The 26644-nt window shown below is 44.2% G+C and overlaps 1 protein-coding gene across 1 annotated transcript in view; it reads left to right on the forward strand.

Annotated features, from left to right (window-relative positions):
- Positions 1-4784: 4784 nt before the first annotated feature.
- Positions 4785-26644, forward strand: part of tiparp (TCDD-inducible poly(ADP-ribose) polymerase) — a 28216-nt gene continuing 6356 nt past the window's right edge. Inside the window, exons 1-4 of the mRNA XM_072474412.1 lie at positions 4785-5030; positions 5697-6660; positions 23632-23797; positions 24391-24578. Of these exons, the coding sequence (XP_072330513.1) occupies positions 5735-6660; positions 23632-23797; positions 24391-24578 (1280 nt within the window). The 5' untranslated portion in view covers positions 4785-5030; positions 5697-5734. The remainder of the gene's footprint in view (positions 5031-5696; positions 6661-23631; positions 23798-24390; positions 24579-26644) is intronic.

The raw sequence follows: 26644 nt of genomic DNA on the forward strand, positions 1-26644 counted from the left end.
GCGCGCCGATTGCGGCGACGCACGGAACCATCCGGCATGCGAACCAGGAACGAGCGGGGAGCCACTTGTCGGAGGACTTCGGCCGGTGCTGACCAGCCACCATACGGTTGATGGACGCGTACTTTGTCTCCGGAGGACAGGGGGGGCAGGTCCGTCGCTCGTGTGTCGTACCGACCTTTCTGGCGATCACGCTGCAGTTGCATGTCCCGAAGAACCGCCTCATGGTCTGTTGTCGGTGCCAGGACGGAAGGTACCGTCGTCCTGAGGGAGCGACCCATTAGTAGCTGCGCTGGCGAGAGGCCCGTGGATAACGGGGCCGATCGATAGGCCAGCAAGGCAAGGTTAAAGTCCGATCCGGCATCAGCCGCCTTGCACAGGAGCCGCTTTGCGATGTGGACACCCTTTTCAGCCTTCCCGTTCGATTGTGGATGCAGAGGGCTGGATGTCACATGAGTGAAACCATATGCTGCGGCAAAGGACGACCATTCACGGCTGGCAAAACAAGGTCCATTGTCTGACATGACAGTCCTTGGAATGCCATGGCGAGCAAACGTTTCCTTGCAGGCCCCAATGACTGCGGACGACGTCAGATCATGGAGAGGCATGACTTCCGGGTAGTTTGAGAAGTAGTCTATAATAACAATGTAATCTCTGCCGAGCGCGTGAAATAGGTCAACACCCACCTTCGCCCAGGGGGACGTCACCATCTCGTGTGGTAGAAGTGTTTCCGGAGGTTGCGCCGGCTGAAACCTCTGACAGGTTGTGCAGTTGAGCACCATGTTGGCTATGTCTTCATTAATACCCGGCCAATATACCGCCGCCCGGGCCCTTCGTCTGCATTTTTCGACACCCAAGTGGCCTTCGTGTAGTTGACGAAGAATCATCTGGCGCACACTGTGTGGAATGACGATCCTATGCGATTTCATAAGGACCCCGTCTATATTGGTGAGATCATCTCGCACATTGTAAAACTGGGGGCACTGCCCTTTTAGCCACCCTTCCGTCATGTGGCGCATCACTCGCTGCAGCAGAGGGTCAGTCGCCGTCTCTGCGCGTATGTGGGCCAGACAAGGATCATCAGCTGGCATATTTGCTGCTGTCAGAGTCACGTGTGCCTCAATTTGACGCACGAACCCCTCCGCATCTGGTGGTGTGCTCACTGCTCGGGAAAGAGTGTCCGCCACTATGAGTTCCTTCCCCGGAGTGTAGATCAGTTCAAAATCGTACCTCCTGAGTTTGAGTAAGATGCGCTGGAGGCGAGGAGTCATGTCGTTCAGGTCTTTGTTAATGATGTTGACCAGGGGGCGGTGGTCAGTTTCGACCGTGAATCGTGGCAGGCCATACACATAGTCGTGGAACTTGTCCAGTCCAGTTAACAAGCCCAGGCATTCTTTTTCGATTTGCGCGTAGCGCTGTTCGGTAGGGGTCATGGCTCGTGAGGCATACGCAACCGGGGCCCATGATGACGTGCTGTCTTTTTGCAGGAGTACCGCTCCAATACCAGATTGGCTGGCGTCTGTTGAGATCTTTGTAGGGCGAGTCGCGTCAAAGAAGGCCAGCACTGGTGCCGTGACCAGTTTGTGCTTGAGCTCCTCCCATTCCTGCTGATGCGACTGGTGCCAGTTGAATTCCGTCGATTTTTTTACGAGATGGCGCATGTTTGTTGTATGAGAAGCCAGGTTGGGAATGAACTTCCCAAGGAAGTTGACCATGCCCAGGAATCTTAAGACAGCCTTCTTGTCAGCCGGTCGTGGCATGGCTGTGATGGCGCTAACCTTGTCTGCATCGGGACGGACCCCGGACCTTGAGATGTGGTCCCCGAGGAATTTCAGCTCCGTCTGGCCGAAAGCACACTTCGCACGGTTGAGACGCAGGCCATTTTGCCGTATGCGGGTGAAGACACGTCGAAGACGATGCATGTGTTCCTGCGGAGTGGTGGACCAAATGATGATATCGTCCACATATACACGTACCCCTTCGATGCCTTCCATCATCTGCTCCATAATGCGGTGGAATACTTCAGATGCCGAAATGATGCCGAATGGCATCCGGTTGTAGCAGAATCTGCCAAAAGGAGTGTTGAATGTGCATAGTCTTCGGCTGGCCGGGTCCAGTTGGATCTGCCAGAATCCTTTGGACGCATCCAATTTAGTGAATATGTTGGCTCGCGCCATCTCGCTGGTGAGGTCTTCTCGTTTTGGGATGGGATAGTGTTCCCGCATGATGTTGTTGTTCAGATCTTTTGGATCTATACATATACGGAGCTCGCCAGAGGGCTTCTTTACACAGACCATGGAGCTGACCCATGGCGTGGGCTCCGTGACCTTGGATAGGACCCCTTGGTCCTGAAGAATCTGCAGTTGTGCCTTGAGGCGGTCTTTGAGAGGCGCAGGAACCCTGCGAGGTGCGTGAACGACAGGGATGGCGTCCGGTCTGAGTCGAATCTTGTACGTGTGTGGCAATGTCCCCATGCCTTCAAAAACCTCCTGGTTGTGAGCGAGGAGGGAATGGAGATTCGCGTGGAACTCAGCATCCGGGAAGTCGGATATCTCATCTGGAGAGAGAGACATGATGCGCTGTACCAGGTGAAGGACCTTACACGCTTGTGCGCCCAGTAACGAGTCCTTTGATGAGCCCACAACTTCGAAGGGGAGTGTGGCCGTGTACCCCTTGTGAGTCACCTGTAGCTGGCAAGATCCTACGGACGGGATAACGTTCCCGTTATAGTCAACCATCTTAAGCCGGGATGGTGTGATGAGTGGTTTGACCTTCATGGCCTGGACTGCAGAGTAAGCAATCAGGTTGGCGGATGCGCCGGTGTCCAGACGGAAGGCGACGCGCGATCGGTTGACCGTCAGGGTGGCACACCACTCATCGTCTGGATTGATGGCATTGACCTTGTTGACATCAATGACGGCAACTCTGAAGTCATCCTGGTCATCTGCATCACTTAACTGGAAGTCTTGATGCGTGGGCTGGACGGTCCTGACTCGTGTGCGAGGTTGTCGAGGATGCGCCGGATCCATGGGTTGAGCCGCACGACAGCGGGCTGCGTAGTGGCCTATCATGGCACATCTGTTGCACTGTTGGTATTTTGCAGGACATTGCCCTTTTAAGTGTAGACCTCCACACTTGCTGCACGTCATGACGTCACGGCGTTCGTTGCGCCACTGCGCATGCGCAGTGCGATCTTGCGGTGGGCGCGCCTGCGCAGTGCGTCCCTCGTTGTGGCCGTTATTCTTGGCGCGCACCTGCGCGGGAGACCGCGAAAAGCGCGGGAAGCGGCCGCTGTCGTCCGGGCCGTGGGGCGGGAAGAAATCGACGGCCTGGATGCGTTCAACGTCGTGGGCGGCCTGGCTTGCCGATTCGACGGCTGGGGACCCCCTCCGTGCCAACTCGGACGCCTGAAATCGGGCAAAACGGCAGGTCGCATTTTCATGGAGGACACAGGCTTCCACAGCAGACGCTAAGGTAAGGCTCTTTATTTTAAGAAGCTGCTGGCGTAGGCCACTGGAGGCAACGCCAAAAACAATCTGGTCCCTGATCATGGACTCTGTGGTGGTGCCGTAACCGCAGGACTGCGCCAGAATCCGGAGGTGCGTCAAAAAGGGTTGAAAAAGCTCCTCCTTACCTTGCAGGCGTTGCTGAAAGATGTATCTTTCGAAAGTTTCGTTTACTTCAGTTTGAAAGTGCTGGTCCATTTTGAGGATGACCGTGTCATATTTGGCCTGGTTTTCGCCTTCCTCGAACACCAGTGAATTAAAGACATCATTTGGGTGGGGGCCTGCGTAGAAGAGGAGCATTGCAATCTTCGAATCATCCGAGACATTCTGTTTTTCGGTGGCACGGATGTACAGGTCAAATCGCTGCCTGTAGAGCTTCCAGTTGGTGCCTAGGTTCCCCGTGACTTGCATCGGCTGCGGTTTGCCGGTGTGGTCCATGTCCAGAATGGCAGGTTGGTAGGCAGGTATCGATCCACTCCTGTACCATGTGGTGTTGGGTGTTCTAACACACAGAAGAGCCAACACAGTTGCATATGGTACAACACTTGTTTATTTAAACTCACTATTTACAACTTGGTCTTTGCACTCTGCACGTGGGGGGCTCCCTGCTTGTGGTGTTTCAACAGCTCTTTCATGCTTCCTTCTCCCCAGACCTACTGACCTCCAGGTGTCGTGCTCGTGCTTTTTATGTGGTTGGTGTTCTTGTCTGTGATTGGTTGTGGTGTTGTGTACTCTGATTTGCCTGTTAGTGTGTCCATCATGATGTGTGTGTTTGAATATCATGACAGAAAGCAAGTGGTATCAGTTTAAAAAAAAACTCTAAACATGCAATAAAGACCAGTCACGGAGCATTTTATTTATAGTTCCATTGTGTACTTGAGAGTTTAGAAATAGCCACAGCTTTTTCCACAGATGCTCCAATTATTTTTAAATTAAATGCCGTAACTTTGACCCCGATAAAACTACACCGAGTGAGGCCTGTGTTTTTTTTTGACACCATTTCTTGTGGTGAGAGTGCAGCAGTTTCTCCTGCTGATTGCTCGGAAAGACACTGCGGTTAGGGGCTGGCGAGCGGGTTCCCAACTAGCCACCAAGTCAGGCCCTTCCTTCCCCAATACCTGTGGCGCGAAGACCCGCAATGAGCAGAGTACGCGGCCAGCCCGAGCTATTTCCTGCGCGACAGGGCTCGGATATGGAAGTCCTCTGGCTTCAGCAAGGCTGGGCGGAGCCCCGCACGGTGCAGCCTCCCAGTGACGGAAGCCCCGCTCTCGCTACTTAAAGGCCGGTAGCTCGGCGACCAGGAAGATTGAGCTGCCTGTCCTGCGCCATCCATCCAGCCCGCCCCAGGGTCCACTCAAACTGGATCCCAACTCGCGCTCCTCTCGCAGCCGCCCGATGAGAGCGGTGGTCCTCACTCCCAACACTACCGGCTCCCGCAGCGGCCGGCAGCAGCAGCAGCGCTCCGCAGTCACCGGCTCCCGCAGCGGCTCACACCCCCAGCCCGATGCTCAACTGATCGGGGCCAAGGTAAGGGACCGGCCGCCTTCGAGCACTTTTACCAAGCTGCTGGGGAGGGGGGCAAGCTCCTCGCCCCCTTTCAATGCCCGAGGGGGACTTGAAGCTTCTGCACTCGCTGGTGCTAAACGTTCATTTTATTTATGTATTTTTACATTTTTTAAATCGGCTCGGAATTCTTTGCAGTATGTTTAAAGTCAGTTTTTAAAGTGTGAGTGAGTTTTTGTGTATGTGGTGAGGGGTCACATTGACACGGGCCAGTGTAATGTTTACTTTTAGCGGCGCCTTTGTTGTTAAGTCTTTGAGTCATTTTTTGCAGCAAAGTTTTTTTTTGGGGGGGGGGTGGGGGGTGTTTTGCTTGTGAGGCTGTCGAACTGGACTGACTGACTGAGAATGCGAGCGAGTGACCGCCCAATTCCTGAACCGCCCCGATCTCCTCGGCAAACTCCCCGCCTTCCTTCACATAACTGCTCCTGGGGAACATCCACTCTGCACGTCCGAGGTTTGGGATTAATTATCCTCAACATTGTTGGGAGCTCGCCTGGCGTGCCGGAGCGGGCGGGGAAATACTTCCCGAGGAGGAGGAGTTGAGAGATTTCGATCTTTTTAAAAATTGGGTTTGGTGGAGGGAGCAAAGGGAATTTTTTTTTTAATGACTGCCGATCTTCCTGTCAACAGGTCGGCGAACTCGGCTTGAGCGGAGTGGAAGCAGCAGCATGGAGAAGAGTTTGCCTCTGTGCGGGCCCCAGAGTGACCAGTCCACACAGCTGGAGGGCACCAGACCCCCGGCGGCAAACTTCCCACCAGAGGTGACTTTGCCCTGCAAGGTGCCGCTCATCAATGCTTTCCTCAAGAAGAAGCACGCACAGAGGAAGCTGGAGGTGAGGAATCTCCGAGCCCTGGGATTAATCCTCACCAGCCTGTTGCGATCCGACAAGCTGAGTAACGGGGTGTTTCTTTCTGGCAGCTGTGTGGAGGACCGGACCAGTTTGTTTGAACCTCTGAAAAAGGAGTCGAATGAAACCCGAGCATGCTCGAAGTCAGGAAATGATGTCTCCACACTGGTGCCATCAGCGGGAAGTCAAGGCCAGATGCAGCAGCTGCCGGGACTGGAACACGGTGGCCAGGAGACTGGACTCCCAGCTGATCAATCCTTCGCCACCGAAGCATCTGCCATTATCTCTACATCTGCAAACTTGCCATTCCAGAACTTGACACATTCCACCCAAGATGCTATCGCCACAGAGTGCTGTAGCAACATGGCACAGCCTCATGCCAATAGCTTCTATCAGAACGTCTTCTGTCATGATCTACTGAACCAGGTTAAGGGTGAGAAAGACTTAAAGACTGGCATTTTTCAGGATAAGAGTGAGGAGGCCTCCATCGACCTTGTCTTTGATCTTTTGACTCAGTTACAGTATCACACCCATCAGGAAGAGGGAATAGAGATTTGTGATGAATTTTTACAGGGGATTTGTGTTTATGGGAATGACTGTATGAAACATCACACAGTGTTACCTTATCACTGGCAGCTGAGAAACATTGCAACTCAGACTTGGCAGGCAGTGCCCGATGAGGCGCAGGAACATTTAGAAAGACTGTACTGCAATCCTGACAATGACCAAGTCAAACTCCAACATCAGTAAGTAACAGAAGCAAGAGCTTTATTATTGATCTTATTTTGAAAAGTTCTTTGTTGCTTTTTATTGCCTATCTTCGAATTAGCAATAAAGGTGCCTTTTAATTTGAGTTTGTCTGATCATTTCCATGTGATGTTTTTAAAAACACGTGGGAACCTGCCTGAGTAGAGAATTGCAAGTGCTTTTGTGGTTTGATAAAGGTGAAGCACTCCTAAAGAAGCTGGCTTGAATATCTGAATTGCAATGAAGAGAACCCAGCTCCATTGTGATGTTGTGTTTCTGTAGTAACAAGATGTAGATAACAGCATGCTGCACCCTGCCAAAATACTTGTAAACAAGTTAGTGCTGCACATCACTTGCATGGTTACCACACTATTTGGTTAGTGCTATTAATCATTTGTGAGCAGCCTAGCTTCAGTGAAAATTTGTTTGGACACTGGAAAATGCCTGTTCAGCACCTCCCTAACAGAAAGGTCAAGTAAAAACCATCAGTAATCAACTGATCAGACATGTCTGCATTGCTCAGTATTGGTGGATTTACTTGACTGAATAATGCACTTGGCTTTCAGCAACTGCATACAAATAAAATCCACCTATATACAGAAATGGCTTAAAAGTGATGGTATGCAAACATGCAGTGATACATTCTAGAATGTAATGTGCTGGCTTGTACAGCTGCTGGGACGATACCAGCACATACCATTCCACTTTGAGCCTTGTTTATATATCATATCTTGTTAGTAACTGGATGGCTTGTAATGACTCTTCAGGGCATTAGAGAATAATTTCAGGATTCCTGCTCACTGCCATTAGTCGATAGCCAAAGTGGAGTTTTATTTGTTTAATTTGTTTATCTTTGTGTCACCAAAGCATTGGGAGGGGCACAGCTGATTTTCTCCCTGGCCTCGGTCAATACAGCTCTTAAACTGGCTGCTTGGGGCACGTGGAGAATGATAACCATTTTGTGATGGTGTCAATGCTTTAAAAATATTTTTGAGATAGTTGGATGGCTTCCTTCAATTATTATTGAACCATCACAATTCTTTTACTGTGCATGTCTTGCTTTGAAAACTGAAAATAAAGAATATTTTGCATATCCTGATGGCATAGTGGATGCAATACAAACTACATACATTTGTTTTTGCAAGAAAATACTACTTGTGTTTTTAATCTATAATAGGTGTCAGGTGGACTTCAGCATCAGTATCTTAATAACAGAATGACCTGAATTGCATTTATAATAATCCTTCAGAGATGTTCTACTAACGTAACAAATTATCAATTAAAATCAGTCTTTACCACTTTTCTGCTAGCAATGTAATTTGTATATTTTAGGCAGACAGGACCTGTTAGGATTCTGTACTAAAGAGTGCAACCCCCTGTATCTGCATCAGTACAGTGTTAAGGTGAACGTGTTCCAGTAATGTCTGCCACTGTTCATTTTAGATGAATTAGTTCCCAAGGGCACAAAATAGCTTGTCTTGTTTTCTAAAAAAAATGAACATTCTTATGGGATGCTTGCCTTTGGAATGGCTAGTGAGTCAGGTAGAATGTGTGAAATTGCCTTTTTAAATATGGAGTTTCACGGACCCAAAATCAGTTGATTCCTTCCCAGCATGTGATGCACTGCTAGAGTTACTGGTGACCCGTTTTAATACACTGGAAATGTAGTCACCTCTTTATGCTGTTGATGCTGGTGTTTTTTGTGCATAATTGAGTGTCTTTATTTTGAGTCTTTTTCTGGAAAGTAGGACCAGTGTTAATGACAGTTATTTTCTAATAAACACTTAAGGTTTGGAACAGAATGTTGTTTTCTTCTTGGATTGTATGTTCGCTGCAAAATAAGATACTTTGGTATAAAATAGAAATTGTACAAAACATTAATGTATTTGAGCCTGAACCAGTACAAATCTCTTAGACCTTACTGTACTAATCATATGCAGCTTAGTGTTTGGTTAATAGATTAAGGTGAATGAGGAGTCTCTTTAGACAAATCATTATTTAAAGAGAAAACAAACTAGGCTGTATTATCATTTACTGAATTGAATCAGGATGGACTTCGTCCAAGGTCTGCGCCTGCACTGATCTGTAGTTTTGCTTGTTAAAAATATAATTATTATGGAGGCACATTTTCACAGTTGCTATGCGGGCCAGTGGTGCAAGCAGTAACAAAATAATGCTCCGGGCACAGCTGGGTGTGAGATGAATTGCGGTATGAGTCACTGGCAACATCAATTGTACATGTCCAACCAATTAGAACTTTGCAAGTTATCTTTCTGTGTCAGGACTCTACAGGGCATGTGGGAATGTCTCTATGGTTCAAAGATCAGACATAAACCTATGAGTTCTGATATTCTGGAAACTTTGCACAGTATAGTAAAATACAGGAGAAAATATGAAAGAAGGGTGCCAATAAGCGATACAGTTGAAAATGCTGAGCAGCGGCTATGCAGCTGATACCCACCATAAATAAGAGCTTGTCTTTATATAGAGCCTTTGCCATCAAAAATTCTCAAAGCACTTTACGTCATAAATTTCTAAGGAATATACAAAAGTAGCCTACCAAGACCAATCCTCTATAATCTTGTTCATCCCAAATCTGCTACACATTTCATAACTTGCACAGTCACACTAACCTGTACCCACTGACCTGGTTAAACAACATGTTGATGTAAAAATTCCACCATTTATTTTAAAATTCCTTAATGGCCTTGGCTCTTACTATCTATGTATTCTCATTAAGCCTCACTATACCTGAACTGCTCCAATTCTGGTCTCCTTGAACGTTCCTGATTTAATCACCCCACCATTGACAGCGCGCATTCAGTTGCCAAAGCACACAACCCTGGAATTCCCTCCTTCGATCTCTCCAGCTCTCTTCCATTCTTCCTTTCTGCTTTAACACACATTACTTTTGACCAAGCTTTTGGTCATGTGCCTCAGTATACTGCATGTGGCTAGGTATCAAATTGTGTTTTCTAACACTCGTAGAAAACATCTTGGAATGTTTGACTACGTAAAGTATATGTTGTTCATGTTGTTATTATCTGGTTGATCAAGCCTGTTGCACACTTGTTGTATCAGGATTAGACACCCCCACCCATCCACCAGCAGCCATGGGGGAGGCAAAAATGTTAAAGCCCCAAAGGCAGCACGGTAGCATAGTGGTTAGCACAGTTACTTCACAGCTCCAGGGTCCCAGGTTCGATTCCCGGCTTGGACCACTGTCTGTGTGGAGTCTGCACGTTCTCCCTGTGTCTATGTGGGTTTCCTCTGGGTGCTCCGGTTTCCTCCCGCGGTCCAAAGATGTGCAGGTTAGGTGGATTGGCCATGCTAAGGTTAGGTGGATTGGCCCTTGGTGTCCAAAAAGGTTGGGTGGGGTTATTGGTGGGGTCATTGGTTTAAGGGCATAGTGATTGTGGGGCTTGGGTAGGGTGCTCTTTCCAAGGGCCGGTGCAGACTTGATGGGCTGAATGGCCTCCTTTGGCACTGTAAATTCTATGACAAGGGAGTTGGAAAGGGTGGGGGTTAAAATATGGACATTTCTTTTTAATCATTCAGGGAATCTGGGTGTCGCTGGCTGGGGAAGCATTTATTGCCCTTGGGAAAGTGATGGGGAGCTGCCTTCTTGAACCGCTGCAGTCCCTGAGGTGTAGGTACACCCACGGTGCTGTTAGGTAGTGAGTCCTTCCCTCACCCAGATGAACAAAACTCATTCAGGAGAACCTATTGACTAATCTTAAATAGCTATTTTATCTACCTTTAGTAAGACATGATCTTCATCCTAGCCAGGAACTGGTTTAGCACATTTTATTTAAATATGTGAAAATCAGCACTCTGTATGAACTGGCAACGTGTCCTGTAGGTATATTGTTCTCTGGTTAAAAATAACCCACCTAACATGTAACCTGGCCCAACCTCTGCATGACATTTCCATTAGAACCCAGTCTATGAAGGCCTTTAACTATTTTGTATATCTGTTTCAAATCGCCTTGAAATCTGCATGTCTCTGGAGTGAATATATCCAACTTTTTAAGCCTGAATAACTGAGGTTCTCTTAGCTGGGATTCATTGTTTTTACGCTGCTCTGAATCTTTTTTTTACTGCTTCTGTACCATGAAGGGACAAAAACTGAATGCAGTGTTTTAAATTCTTGTTTGAAATGCAATGACAACATAGCAACCATTGCCCCACAAATAGCCTTGAGATGAATGATCAGTCAGTGCCTGACTGAGAAATGTTGGATATGACACTGGTAGAACGCCCCTGTTCTTCTTGTAGCACCATGGGGACTTTACCACCCACCAGAACTGACAGACAGAACCATGGTTTATTGTTCAATCCAAAGGAACTGGACTGCTGTCAATGTATCATCCTCAGAACTGTCACTGAAGAGTCGGTATTAGATAATCAATTCGAGCTGTGATGTGAGGCTAGAGTATGTAACCTTCTGACTTCGTTCATCGCAATCTTCAGCCTCTTGTCATCTTACCAGTTGGTGATGGTGGTTGTGCAAGGAGGTGAGGGGGTAAATTATGACATTGCTAACTATTTAGAGCTAAGTTTTCACAAGGCTAAATGTGGTGTCTGTTTAACATCCTCCTGAGAAGGAACTGTTTCATGAATTCCAGCAGGAAGGATGGTTGCATGTAGAACATTGTTTTGCAATCCCAGTATTTTGACAGTTTCAAATGTGTTCCCATTATAAATCTTTCTGATGTGCAGTCTACTGTGGAAATAACTCCTGAATATTTTTGTGAAATACGCATGATCTACAGCCATCTTTGCACCATTAACCTGGCTGCTGTCTAATGTTGTATGAGGTGATAATGTCATTGGGTTGACAATGGCTGAATAGTTGTGTAAATAGGGTTTGTTTGGCTAGAAACAGCTGACAACACAGGCTTATTAAAGTTCCTATTGTTTCTCACAGGAACAGAAATAACCTTGAGATACACCAGCAAGAAGAAATAAACTTCTTGAGTTTGGCACTGCCTTGATCTTGGAAAACTTTGAAATGAACCAGTTCAAATCCATTACCTCAAATTTTGTACCTTTTTAAAATAATACTTACTTGAAATAATTTATGCAGTTTATACTTCAATGTGTATCTATTATTGTTTTGGACTTTCCTTATGTCTTTTCTGGCTTCTTCTTATTTTTTTTCTTCCCCAACTGAACAATTGCTGGACTATGATTCATTTCACTGCTCATTGTCCAACGCCTCCTCACAATTGTGATTTTATTCACTGAGTATTTGTAGCCTATCCCAGTTAGATTTAGATTTATTTTCGCTTGTACTGAGGTACAGTGAAAATATTGTTCTGCATATAGTCCAGGGAGATCGGTCCATACATGAAAACATAGAACAAATGATAAATACATGGATGTAAATACATAAATATAGACATTGGGTGCAGCATATGGATATAGTGCTACAACTCTGAGAGGAAGCGTAAAAAGATCAGGTCAGTCTATAAGGCCATTCAGGAGTCTGGTAACAGCGAGGAAGAAGCAATTGGTGCGCGTTCTCAAACTGTTGTATCTTCTGTCCAATGGAAGAGAGGATAACCTTGGTGGGAGGGGTCTTTGATGCAGCACAGTGGTTAGCACAGTTGCTTCACAGCTCCAGGGTCCCAGGTTCGATTCCCTGCTTGGGTCACTGTCTGTGTGGAGTTTGCACATTCTCCCCATGTCTGCGTGGGTTTCCTCTGGGTGCTCAGGTTTCTTCCCACAGTCCAAAGATGTGCAGGTTAGGTGGATTGGCCATGATAAATTGCCCTTAGTGTCCCAAAAAAAAAGGGGTTACTAGATTACAGGGATGGTGTGGAGGCATGGGTTTAAGTAGGGTGCTCTTTCCAAGAGCCAGTGCAGACTTGATGAGCCAAATGGCCTCCTTCGGCACTGTAAATTCTATGATACTGCCTGCTTTACCAAGGCAGCGGGAGGAGGCAGGCTCATGTGATATACTGGGCTCTGTTCTCGACACTCTGTAGTTTCCTATGGTCTTGGGCCGAGCAGTTGCCATACCAGACTGATGCAGCAGGATGGTACATCAATAAAAATTGGTAAGAGTCATTGTGGACATGCTAAATTTCCTGAGGTGCTGTTGTGCCTTCTTGGGTTGTAGAGTCGATGTGGGTGGATCAGGACAGATTGTTGGTGATGTTTACACCTCTGAATTTGAAGCTGTCAATCATCTCCACCATTTTTGAGGTGCACCAAAAACCACCCTAATGTTGTCTTTCACTTGATGTCTGCATGTGCAACCTTTCTATCGAAGCTCACTGGATAATATTTAAGAATGATGAAGAAGGTTAATTTTTCCACCCCTTAGTTGAGATACAGTGATGGCACTGACATTGTCTTGGATGAGACAAACCAGCTCCATACAGTCCATGAATAGAATACATGGCGTTCCTGGTCCCTGTGATTACTTCACCAGTGTCTTCACCAACTGGTCCTTGGGTTCAGTATGGGCTTTCCTTGTATTAGTAAAATACTTGTTGTCCACGATTTCCTGAAAGTTGAGAAACCAAGTTTTTAAAAATTGTTCCAAAATAAATTGGAAAAGTGGGTCTTAATTCCCTTTTTTATCGAAATGCTCTTTTTATTTGCAAAGTCAGGAATGTCCAATATAAAGATTTCCGCCAGAAGTGAGCACAAAGTGTAGTACATGTCAACACCATTCCTATGTTTTTATCTCGGTAACAGTTGATAGTGCACTACATTTATTCTCCTGTCTCTCCCAGTATCATTGTTACACTGGAGCTGAAATATCATGACTCACACTAGTTTATAGAGATGGTTTCGGAGGTAAAGTTGGGCGGCAATTTTTGTTGAAGAAGACAGTGGATGGATAAGACTGATGACGCTATAGTTGTTTTCTTTGTGTTATTGAGAATCAGGCAAGCTTGATGCAGTATTTGTAACTGCTTCCCCCCCCCCCCCCCAAGTAGTGCAACTGTAAATATGCAGACTGGTCAAGACATTATTGTAGCATTTTGCTGAATTATTTAGAAGTAACTATGGCTTGTCTTTAAGAAAAATGTAACATCATTTTTGAAATCAATAGTCTTGTGATGATGAGGATGACTGTGGCATGAAAAATATTACAAGCTTTCAAGTCTATACACGCACAAGTGAACTTTCACCCATTTCCATAATTGCTGTTAAAGGGGCGTTGTATCCACTGGGGCGTGTTTAGTTAGGTAAAGTTTCTGGAACAGGCATGACTAACACTGTCTGCAAATTCTGCTGAACTAGTACCCTTATGACCGTGAAGACAAGCAAGCATGTTGGTTTTCTTCATGGGAAAAATAAAATTCATCACAAAGACAGCATTTTCTCTGCAGCAAACTCCCCTTATTGGCCAGTAATCAGCAAAAGCAAATGTGTTTTAAACGTCCCAAATTCTATTTCTAGCTCAATGTGCCTGGATTTCCTTTTTTATTCGTATTATATATCCTCATTAAACAAACTGCTCATTATTTTTCACAACAGCCTTAATCCTAGACTGACTGTGCTGAGTTAACATCTCAGCTGGGATTTTGGTAGGAAAGCCACAGTTGTCCCCAGCACCGTGGCTCTATTGAGAGGTACATTGGCCAGAAAACAATGGAGTATATTTTCTTAATGAAAATATAATTGTGATAACCTTTTTAGTATTGTAATCAGGAGGAGGCGAAAAAACTATTTACCATTCTGATGCATGTGGGTTTGATGAAGTGGAATATATGGAGTTGATTATTTAGGAGCAGAAGTAGGCCATTCAGTCCTCGAGCTTGCTCTGCCGTTCATGTTTGTGTTTCAAATTCCATATACTCATCTGCCTCTTTGAGAACCTTTTATTCCCTTTCCTAACCAGAATCTCTTCCCTTGCCGAACAAGAATCTTATCTACCTCCGCCTTAAAAATATTAAATGACACCACCAGCCTCTGAGGCAGAGAGTTCCAAAGTTATTATTCAGACCATTCAGGAGCTTGTATACTTCAATCAAGTCACCCCTTCTAAACTCTAGTGGGAACCAGTCTAGTCGGTTCAACCTATCCTTGTAAGACAACCTGCTCATTTCAGGTGTCAGTCCTGTGAACCGTCTCCAACACGTTTACATCCTTCCTTTAAATAAGGAGATCAAACCTGCACACTGTATTTGAGACGTGGTCTCATTAATGTCCTGCATAACATCTTACTTATTATAATTCCTCTTGTAATTAAGGATAGCATCCCATTAGCCTTAATTACATGCTGTACCTGCATACTAGCTTTTCATCACCCATGCATGCGAATACCTAGATCACCATGGAATTCTGCAGCTGTTCTCAGCTTTTTTATTCTTCCTGCCAAAGTGAAAAATTTTACATTTTCCCACATTATACTCCCATCTGCCAGAATTTTGCCCACTCATTCAACATTCAGCCTATTAATATTTGTCTGCAATGTTCTTCTGTCCTCTTCACAGCATATTTGATTTCCTACCTACCTTTGTGTCATCTTAATTTAACAGCCATGCCTTTGCTTGTCTCTCTAAGTTGATATGAACTATAAAATGTTGAGGAACAGCACAGACCCCTGCGGGACTCCACAAGTCACATCCTGCCAATCAGAAAATACAAATTTATGTCTACACTCCATTTTCTGACATCCAACCAAACTTCTACCTATGTTAATATGTTAAAGTCAAAAGTTGCCATAGTCCCAGGTGACTATGGGCTGCTTTCCCCTTTTAAGGGGGAGAGCTGACTGGTGGTGATTTAACCTGAAGATCACCACACCTCACCTTGGGCATGGGACAAGGATGTGAAGGCAGGCTTTCATGAATATCCTTAATATGCTAACTAGTAGACCATTAGCTTTTATTTTCTGCAATAACCTTTGATGTGGCACCTTATCAAAGGCCTTCTTAGAAATCCAAGCACAATATGTCTGCAGGCTCCCCTTAATTAACAGCGCATATTACTCCCTCAAATAACACCGACTAGATTAGTCAAACATGATTCCCCATTCAAATAACCATGCTGACTCTTCCTGAGTTTCTTCAAGTGACCAGCTATAACCTCATTACTGATCAATTCTAACCCCGTCCCCATGACAGATGTCAAGTTAACTGGCTTATAGTTTCTGTTTTCTGCCTCCCTTCTTGAATAGAGGAGTTATATTTGCTACTTCTGAGTCTGGTGGAACCTTTCCAGAATGTAGCGAGCTTTGGGAAAGGAATACCAATGCATCTACTATTTCAGTAGCCACTGAGTTCATCAGGACCCGGAGATTTTTCAGCATGCAGCTCCATCCGACCGCTTCCCTAGTGTTTGCAATTTTACCAAGTTCCTCTCTCCCTTCCACCCTGCTTTACAGAAATTACTGGACTGTTTATCTTCTATATTGAAGACAGAAGCAAAGTATTTGATCGTTTCATCTGCCATATCCTTATCTACTATTAACCACCCATTGTCACTTACTTTACTTGAATAAGTAAAATACTGTGGATGCTGGAATCTGAAGCAAACCAAGAATGCTGGAAAAACTCTGAAAACAAGAGTTAACGGTTCAATTTGGCTCTTCAACAGAACGAGAGAGGGAAAGTCTGTTACTTTACTCACTTTATATTTTTCCTTTATAAATACCTGCAGAAACTCTTGCTATCTGTTTATTTACATTTCTAGCTAGCTTCCTCGCATTCTCCTCCTCTCTCCTGATTAACCTTTTAATAATTCTCTGCTGATCTTTATATTCTGACCAATCATTTAACCTGCCACTCATCTTTGCGCAGTTATATGTTTTTCTTTAAGTTTGATGCTTTCTTTAACTTCTTTAGTTAACTATGGATTGTTGGTCCTCCCCTTAGAATTTTTCTTCGTAGTAAACATATACCTCTGATTTTTTGTGTGACATATCCCCTTAAATGTCTGCCACTGCTTCTCTATTGATCGATCCTCTAGGCTAGTATCCCCCACAGTTGCCCTGATTTATGATTAAGACCCACTGCTCTCCCTTTTGAAATGGGATTAAAATTCAATCATATAGTGGTCGCTGTTACCTAGGGTTGCCTTTACTTTGAGTTCATTAATGAATCTGGTCACATTGCGCAATACTAAGTCTAATACAGCCTGCTCTCTGGTTGGTTCTAAAATGCAGCCTGAGGAATTATCTCAAAAGCATTCTATGAACTCTTCATCCAGGCTATGACAGTCAAACTGATTTTTCTAATTTATGTGCAGATTAAAATCACCCATGATTATTGCTGTCACTTTATCACAAGCACCCAATATTTCTTCTTGTATATTTTTTCCTACATTTGTGGTTAGTTAGTGGACCTTTCGAACCCTCCCACTAGTGATTTATTTATTTGAATCATAGAATTTACAGTGCATAAGGAGGCCATTCGGCCCATCGAGACTGCACCAGCCCTTGGAAAGAGCACCTTACTTAAGCCCACGCCTTCATCCTATCCTTCTAACCCAGTAACCCCCACTTAACCTTTTTGGACACTTGAGGGCAATTTATTTAGGCCAATCCACCTAACCTGCACATCTTTGGATTGTGGGAGGAAACCGGAGGAAACCCACGCAGACACTGGGAGAGACTCCGCACAGACAGTGACCCAAGCCGGAAATCAAACATGGGACCAAGGAGCTGTGAAGCCACTGTGCTACCCAAAGTATATCTCTTAGTATTCCTCATCTCCACCCAAACCGATTCTATGTCATGACCTCCTGAACCAAGATCATCTCTAACGATGGTGTTGTGTTATGTACTCTGGGATAACACAGGCTGCAACTCGATGCAGCTTTGACCAAAAGATACTCCAGACTGTGATTTATTGAACCATTAGCACAGTTCTCTGAGTTCGATTCTCCTGCTAATCTTGCTATAGTAACTCGGTCTAACTAACCAGTCTGCTCTTAGCCACGTGGTGGGTGTGATGCTTCTGATCTGCCCCTGTCCTACTCTCTAAGTGTCGCCTGTGGAAAGAGACGGAGCATGTGTGCCCTGTCCTTGTATATGGGTTGTGTAATGCCCCCTTGTGGTAGTGTCACCTCTGGGTGTCTTGACTGTCCATTGGTCGTGTCCTATTCTATGTGTTCATTAGCTGTATGTCTGTCTCTGGTGCTCCCTCTAGTGTTTACTTAGTTGTAGTGTATTTACATTAACCCTTTGTGTATTTACAGTGCATATCACCACATTCCCCCCCCTTTTTTCGAGTTACATATTTTCTGTACAGTGTTTTAAAAAAAAAAAAAAAATTGAACAGAATGGGTAGATAAATGATGACATGTACAAGTCATGATGACAGTGATGATTATACAATACCAAATAATATTTGAGTCCAAAGTTCATGAAAGCATATGGTCGAGTGGCTTTCTTGTTTTGATTTTGAAATGTTGATGTTGTCATTCCCTTGTGAACACCATCAGTGTCCCTGTGCTTAAGGAACCAAGAAGTCATCAGGAGGTGTTCAAATGGTTAAATCACTTTGTTGTCTGAGGTGGACTCTTTTTATGCTTGTGGTAGCAATTCTTGATGACATCTTTCCTGAAAGCTGGTTTGCTTGTCCAAGTGTAGCAAACGTGAATTGGTAAGATGCGTTGACATGCCATGGTATGTTTGCACTCTCGCCATTGTTCTGAGCTGAGCAGTAACATTGTCCTTCATGGGCAGAGTTGTACCATGTCGTACCAGTTGTTCTATTGTTGTTGTTATTGACGTGATTGTGTTTGTTGCGCTCAATGACCACACTGAGTGGAGAATTTGAGTCCTTCACAAAGTTACTTGTCAGTGTCCTTTGTGGCATCTGCTGTTTCATTGAGCGTGCCGTCTCTGATTCCTCGGCGGTCCCCGTCTGGAGTCATGTCCGGTTCACTGGAATCATCTTTGGCTTGTCGATGCTCCCCGTCTGGACTCATTTCAGGTTCTTGTAGAGAGGCTCGAGTAGATGAGGTTTGAATTAACGTGTCACTGGAGTCACTATTAGCCTCACTTTGATTGTCGAATGCCTCTGTACATACTAGCTGAGATCTGTTAGTCTCGCTGAGATGTCGCACATCTTGTATGGGAATCTTGAAGCCTTTGTCACTTGTCACACATACAGTGGGTAGACCTTCAGTGTCTTCTTGTCGGTTAGATGAGCTGGGTAGACTGTCAGAGTCTTCTTCTGGTGGCTCAAGTAATCTGGGTAGACTGTCATAGTCTTTGTGTTGTTCACGTGAGCGTGGTAGACTGTCATAGTCGTCTTGCTGTGCACTCGAGCGTGGTAGACTTGCATCGTCTGCTGCTGGTTGCTCAGATAAGGTTGCTAGACCTTAATGGTCTTGTTCATGCAAGGACTGCGCTCTGAAGTCTTGCGTTGCTTCCATCGTGGAATCTGTCACCAAGCTCGCTGTGGGGGCTTGCATCGCTCTCTGTGGAGTCTGGCATCATTCCCTGTGTGGAGTCGTGCAGTGGTCTCGCTGTGGAGTCTTTCATCGCTTTCTGTGTGGAGTCGGGGACTCTTCGTGGTGCGTGGACCACCCTCTGTGTGGCATCAGGCCGCTCTCTGTGGGCTTCGTCTTCTTCGTGGGTATTTGACAGGTTGTTGTCATCCACTGTATCGACGATCTGCCATGGCATCATGGTATTGGATTCATCTACCATGAGCAGAGTTGTGTTGAGCTTTGCAACCGTGTTGCTGATGCTGTGATCAGCATATCCAAATAACTTGGCCATGACTGAGTAGTATTCTTCGATAAACCAATTACCTTCCTTTGTTTCGGTATTGTCATTATGCTATCTGTGTCCAAGGAAGAAATCATCACCCGAGTAGTAGTCTTCAAGGACCAAATCATCTCTTCGGGCGGTGCTAACTGCTTGTTGCAGGGTTCTGCGGAGGTTATTTTCATCTACTGGCTGAAGTTGAGGCATTATGCTGTCTTTCGTGGTGAAAGAATTGTGTTTTGAGGGGCAAATTTTTTTTTCCACTATTTTTGGACATTTCCCCTTTAAGTGGGCCTGGTCCAGGGTCTCTGACGTCATGACGCTTGTGACGTAGAGCATAGGAATGGATTGCGCATGCGCAGATCGCTGTTCCTTCACTGTGCGCTCTTTTCACAACTGCGCATGCGCGGCTTCTTGCACATGCGCAAAACACTTTCGCCGGTTCGCGTCTTCTCGGGAACTGCACATGTGCGGCTCCTTGCGCAAGATGGCTGCCAATCAAAAGTGCAGTTTGCTTCTGTTTCAAGCCTACCTTTGTCTCGTGGTTGAGTATAGGCGCCAGTTTTACCGATTTCTGTTCACCTCGCAATAGTTTTCAAACTTGTCCAGGACTGTCTGGAAGTCTCTCTTGTCCTGCCCTTTGGAGTACTTTAAGGAGTTGAAGATTTCTGTTGCAGTTTCACCCACAGCGGTGAGTAGAAGATCTATCTTCTCGGCATTGGCCATGCCATGTAGGTCAGATGCTACCATGTAAATCTCTGCTTTAATGCATGCCAGTTGGCACTGAGATTGCCGTGGTACCTGAACTGCTGAGGAACAAGAATCTCAATCATCTTGCCTGGGTGCTGTTGCTGGTAGTCACGGATCTTGCTGAGTTGAACTATATAGATTTAACAGGCACTACTGGCACCATGTTGTGTTATGTACTCTGGGATAACACAGGCTGCAACTCATAGTTTCATAGAATTTACAGTGCAGAAGGAGGCCATTCGGCCCATCGAGTCTGCACCGGCTCTTGGAAAGAGCACCCTACCCAAGACCACACCTCCACCCTATCCCCATAACTCAGTAACTCCACCCAACACGAAGGGCAATTTTGGATACTAAGGGCAATTTAGCATGGTCAATCCACCTAACCTGCACATCTTTGGACTGTGGGAGGAAACCGGAGCACCCGGAGGAAACCCGCGCACACATGGGGAGAACATGCAGACTCTGCACAGACAGTGACCCAAGCCGGGAATCGAACCTAGGACCCTGGATGCTATCGTGCTGCCAAATGCAGCTTTGACCAAAAGATACTCCAGACTTTGAAGTAAGTTCAATGGGATTTATTGAACCATTAGCACAGTTCTGAGTTCGACTCTCCTGCTTATCTTGCTATAGTAACTCAGTCTAACTAACCAGTCTGCTCTTAGCTATGTGGTGGGTGTGATGCTTCTGATCTGCCCCTGTCCTACTCTCTTAAGTGTCGCCTGTGGAAAGAGACAGAGCATGTGTGCCCCGTCCTTGTATATGGGCTGTGTAATGCCCCCTTGTGGTAGTGTCACCTCTTGTGTCTTGACTGCCCATTGGTCGTGTCCTATCCTATGTATTCATTAGCTGTATGTCTGCATGTCATGACGTCTCTGGTGCTCCCTCTAGTGTTTACATAGTTGTAGTGTATTTACATTAACCCCTTGTGTATTTACAGTGATGCATATCACCACAGATGGCGCCAATGCCAGTGCTACCCTCCGCCTTTACCTAGCTTCCCATTCTTCTTGAATGTCAGATACTCCTCATTCAGGATCCAATCTTTGTCATCCTGCAATCATGTCTTCATCATGGCGACCAGACCATATTTATTTACTTCAATGTGTGCTATCAATTAATTTAATTTGTTATGAATGCTGCCTGCACTCCGATACAGAGCCTTTCGTTTTGTCTTTTTGTTATCTTTGTAACATCAGTTTTGACTTGTTGATGTATTCTTGGATTTCTTTTCTCTGTCCCTTCCTGCCTGTGACCCTCATTTCCCATTATACTATTTTGCTCTCCTACCTTGACTCTACCTCATGATTAGCTACAACTACCCAGCTTGACCCCTCTTGTTAACACTAATTGTCCAATTGTATTGACATATGTCTTTCTGAAATGGTTCTCTAAAGTTAGCTCATATTTGCTTTAAAGTCAGAATTGTGCCTACTTTGTTCAGTATCTGGATCTTGCCTAATGGTCAGATAATATCTTCATTGGGAGGGCAGCACGGCGCAGTGGTTAGCACTACTGTCCCGGGTCATTTGCACATTCTCCCCCTGTCTGCGTGGTCTCACCCCCACAACCCAAAGATGTGCAGAGTAGTTAGATTGGCCATTCTAAAATGCCCCTTAAAAATTAAAAAAAAAAAAAAAAAAATCTCAATTGGTAATCATCGCAGAACCAATTCACTGCTTGTGCAGACATGGATGCAAGCACTGCAATCATCTAGGTTTGATGGCCATGCTTTATGGATTACCTCTGCCTCTTAAATTTTCTTTGACTTCATGTACTATTATGCATATAGCTGTTCCATTACATGCAAATGCAGTTCAACTTTTAACAACAGTCAGTGCTCAAGGGAACAGGAACACTCGTTAATAATCTTAGTTCTTTCAATGAAAAGCAGTTTTCTTGGCATGCTGTCCTGGGCTAGGATGAACTTCAGACATCCTCCTGTTTTTATGAACGAGAATGGTTGATATTCACAAAGTACTGGTGTGGTATCAATGGCTTCTTTCAGACAACTGTGGTTCTGTTCTGACTTTTTCAAAAGGCAACATCCAACTTGCTGACTCAGCTAGTTGGTCAGATTCCACTAAAGGAATCACTAAAGGAATCACTCTATCTTGTATGCAATAGAATGAGTGTACTAAAATTAGTAACCTATTAAATTCATAACATCCCCACTTCAGAAGGAGACCATTCAGCACACTGACCCTCCGAAAGAACATCTTATCCCCATAACCCCACTGAACCGTTGGACACTAAGGGGTAGTTTAGCGTGGCCAATCCACCTCACCTGCACATCTTTGGACTGTGGGAGGAAACCTCAGCACCTGGAGGAAACCCACGCAGACACTGGGAGAACATGCAAACTCCACACAGACAGTCGCTCAAGGTCATTGAACCTGGGTTCCTGGCACTGAGGCAGCAGTGCTGACCACTGCCATCCTGATGCCCCTATTAGTAGCAGAAAGTAACAAATTAGAAAATGTATCAGCAGTAGAAGTACACCGAGCCATATGAAAACCAGTTGGGGGAGGATAGGATTGGCTCATTCATGTTTATCTCTGAATGGATTCAAGATTCACTACCATCTGTTTTGTGCTACCTCACGAGACAAATTTCACCCCGTCATCCTCGCCAGATGCTTCCTTGATAGCACCAATAGTGAAAATGTAGCACATGTAGCTAATGTCTACACCTCGCAATCAATGAAATACCACATAATAGAGTATTACCGTGATCTTAATCTGATTTTTTTTTTTCTTTCTTGAATTTTTACAGCTGCAACTTTTAAAAATCAAGGTAAACGTAGGTAGAAATGATGAGCAAATTTATAATATGAGAGGTTAATACTTTGTAGCTCGTACAGTGTCTCAAGTTATTGCTACCGGCAGATTTTATCATCTGTTGGACACTTGCATTGCAGGTGGTTGTGGGTTTTGCACGTTGCAGCTTATCAATATTGAAAAGAAATAATGGCTTCCTTGTGAGAACAACTACCATCTTTTCATCTTTCTTGCACAACTATTTATAATTGCATTCAGGACGTCAAAGGTATGACTTAACTGTACAAGTATGTATGTACAGTTGTCGAAGAACCTGATTGCTAGTGCCTATATGTCCATGGCATAATGCAACTCAATTTTGCAGATTGTATTAAGATTCTATTTGTGGGATTATTTAATTTAACCCAATACATCATCATAAATCAGTCCTGCTTTTTTAACTTATTAATAGAATCCTATTGTAACTTAGGAAATAAAATGTGCATTTTGTAGGCTAGGTTTTTTCCAATGAATTCTAATAATCACACCTAATTGCAATATCTTGAATGTTTCACTCAGACCACTGTCATGAGAAAAATTCTGTGTTACAAATATTTCTGATTTAATCTTTTTGTTAATTAGAACATAGAAAATACAGCACAGAACAGGCCCTTCGGCCCACGATGTTGTGCCGAACCTTGGAAACCCTACTCAATGTAGGATAAAAGGTGAAATTTACAAGGGTGGTAACTCCTATTTTGTTTTCTCAGGGGTCGTGGTTTCTCACTGGATTTTAACTTGATGACGGTTTATGATGTAGAATTCAACCAAGTGAGGAGATTGTCCACCGTCTCCTTGGCAAGTTCCGGTTCACAATTCCACACAGTTTGGAAGTACTACTGCAGGGAACACTTTGGCTGGAGGGAATATTCTGAGGTAATATAGAATGCTGTCATGTTAGCCAATAGCTGAAATGTAGATTTTTGTCAAGTGATCAAATTCCTGAAAATTGTAAGTGTTACATAATTTAAATAACACAAATGTTTAGATTGTAGCAAATTCTACTTCACGTTCTGTTCCGATGTATGAAACTAATTTGTACCAAAAGGGCAATTGATAGGTCAAAGAGCTTTTTTATTTTATGTTTATTATTGTTTTTGGAAGAGCATGGTAAGCAACTTTTGCCAATTCAAATATTCAAGAACTGTTTCAACAGAAAATGTAAATTATGACATTCTTTTATTAATTAATTACATTACAAAACAATTATTTCCAAGAACTTGACAAAGTAGGTGAGGGCACAAGCCTTGCTTAAGCAGTTTACATTGCAATATAAAAAGTAGTCAACAAAGGTAGGTGCACATCAAACAAAACACCATACACTCGGTACACAATTATGACATTAAAATCTCGGCATGGTGTTAACAAGGAACTACTGTGTCACATGTAGAAAGAAGATGGCTCATATCTCAATGTTAGCAACATTGTTTTTTCTTATCATTATAAATGTATTAATTTGTTATTTCTAGGCAGTTGTTCGATGCATTGAGGAAGCCTCATCCCGTGGTATGAGTGAGATCTGCTTTGTAATGCAGCAAAATAGGTATATCCTGAATTTAATGGAGGGCTTTCAGCAAAATGCTGTTTTTGGCACTCGACGTCGAATCACCCGACGACCCTTATTTCGCTCTTCTGTGCTGCTGTTACCCTGTTTACAGTAAGTTGAGTAGAGTTTACTTGACAAAACAAATTAGCTGCTTGCTTCTCACTAGGTTAATCAGTGGCATACCATTACAAATGCCAGTGGAAATATTTTGTAAAAATATATTTGGAATTAAATTTTCCTTGGTTTGCACAACATTGAGTTAAAAATGTTGTCTGGGAAGCTTTCAGTCTGCCTAAATTAATCCATTTAGAGCCACACTGACGTTGCTATGAATCATAATGAATCAACAAGATTCCAATTACCATGAAACTGCTGATTTCAATATACCATCAACACCCCTTGACTACGGATGTGTAAATCAGTTTACCATATTCTAAGTATATTACCAAATGTTAAAGCTATTTGACAATATTTCCACAGAAGTAAAGCTGTCGCTTGTACTTTTATATTTATCATTCATATTCCATAATCTTGAAATTTCCAAAACATTTGGCAAGGTCATATAGATAACAACATGAATGATGGTTTTTACGTGAAAAAAGGGGCCGACGTTTTATTAAGCAGTCGTGAATTGTGGTTATTTTATATCACTTTGTGCAATTAATATTTGACCCCACTTGGTTTTTCTTTGGATACATGTATCACCAAATGCCCTCTTTCTCACAAAATATATTGCAGGGTATAATTGAGAGTTTTAACATTTCCATTCTGAAATCCCTTTTGTTTGGAGAAGATATATGGTATGCCATTATGGAAGATAGTTTTTCAGTTATCTAATGTGTAATATATATCTCCATCTGTAACTATGTAATATCTGCCCAGTTATATCTTTGTATCTGTAGAGAGTTCAGAATAAAACGATTATCCTGAACAGTGCCTTGAAACCTTAGCTGAAGCAATGTTTATTTTCTGCATTAACATGCCTCCTGCCTCATGAACAACATTAGATGATGTTGTTCCCCATCTCTTCTCTCCTCACTGTACTGCATCCTAAAACAATGTTTCCTGGATCCCTAATGGCTTACATACATAACAATTTTTGTTAATTCATTGTGAATAGCTTTCAGACGTCCTTATTGGCATGGTTACAACAACAATCTGCAGACCTCATACAGCTTTTTACCTGGTCCAATTCTATCTTTGTTCCGTCATGTCTACCTTTCAAGCAAAAAAGAGGCACCAATGTGAGAAGTCTATGTCTCCAAGCAGACATGGTGTTTGAAGGAAATAATAAATGGCAGATTACAGGTATGGAGCGAGGAAATAGGAGTGACTAGATTGCTCATCAGAGCTCTGGCATGGACCTGATGGGCTGAAAGCCCTCTAGTCATGATGCTGTGACTCCTGCCTGCTCTTTAAAAGTTTGGGCATTGCGAAAACCTCTGGCCTCTCATTGGGAGGCAAAGATGTAAGCAATGCAAGTTCTAATACTCTGATCTGCCAAAGCCAAGCTGGGATTTGAATTTCCTGTGTCAGCCTTAATGACTCACTGTTTTAGGTATATGTGTACATTGGTAGAGAAGAAATGGCATAATTTCCAACTACAATTATGGTATGCTTCCCCCTGAAGGGCCAGCCATAGGTCAAGGGTAACCAGCATTCCTACTGCTGAGTCAGAAGGTTCTGGAGCCCCACTCTAGATATTTGAGCACTACATGCAATCTAGGCTGACACTTGACTCCAGTCCATGGGAGAGGGGGAGGAGAGGATGTGGCTGACACTCCAGATCATGAGGGGGGGGGGGGGGATTATTATCTCTTCATTAACGAACCTCATTAAAAAAACAGATTATTTGGTCACTATTATTTGGTCACTATCAGATTACTGTTGTGGGAATTTCTGTGCCCAAATTGACTGCTGAATTTCTTGCATTACAACAGTGACTACACTCCACAAAGTACTTGATTAGCTGTAAAGCAGTTTGGAATGTCTTGAGGTAGTGAAAGGTGTCATCGAAATGCCAGTTCTTTATTTTCTTCTTTTATCCTGGATCGCAAGAATTGTGTTTATCCAACCAAATATTCAGCACAGCCTGTTCTTGCACACATCGTGACCAGGCAAGACTTTGTTCGGCTCACTGATGCTGTCTTTTATGGGCCCACCTTCAACAGGATAAT

Source organism: Scyliorhinus torazame, chromosome 14, assembly GCF_047496885.1.
Source record: "Scyliorhinus torazame isolate Kashiwa2021f chromosome 14, sScyTor2.1, whole genome shotgun sequence".
In the NCBI taxonomy this organism is placed as follows: domain Eukaryota; kingdom Metazoa; phylum Chordata; class Chondrichthyes; order Carcharhiniformes; family Scyliorhinidae; genus Scyliorhinus; species Scyliorhinus torazame.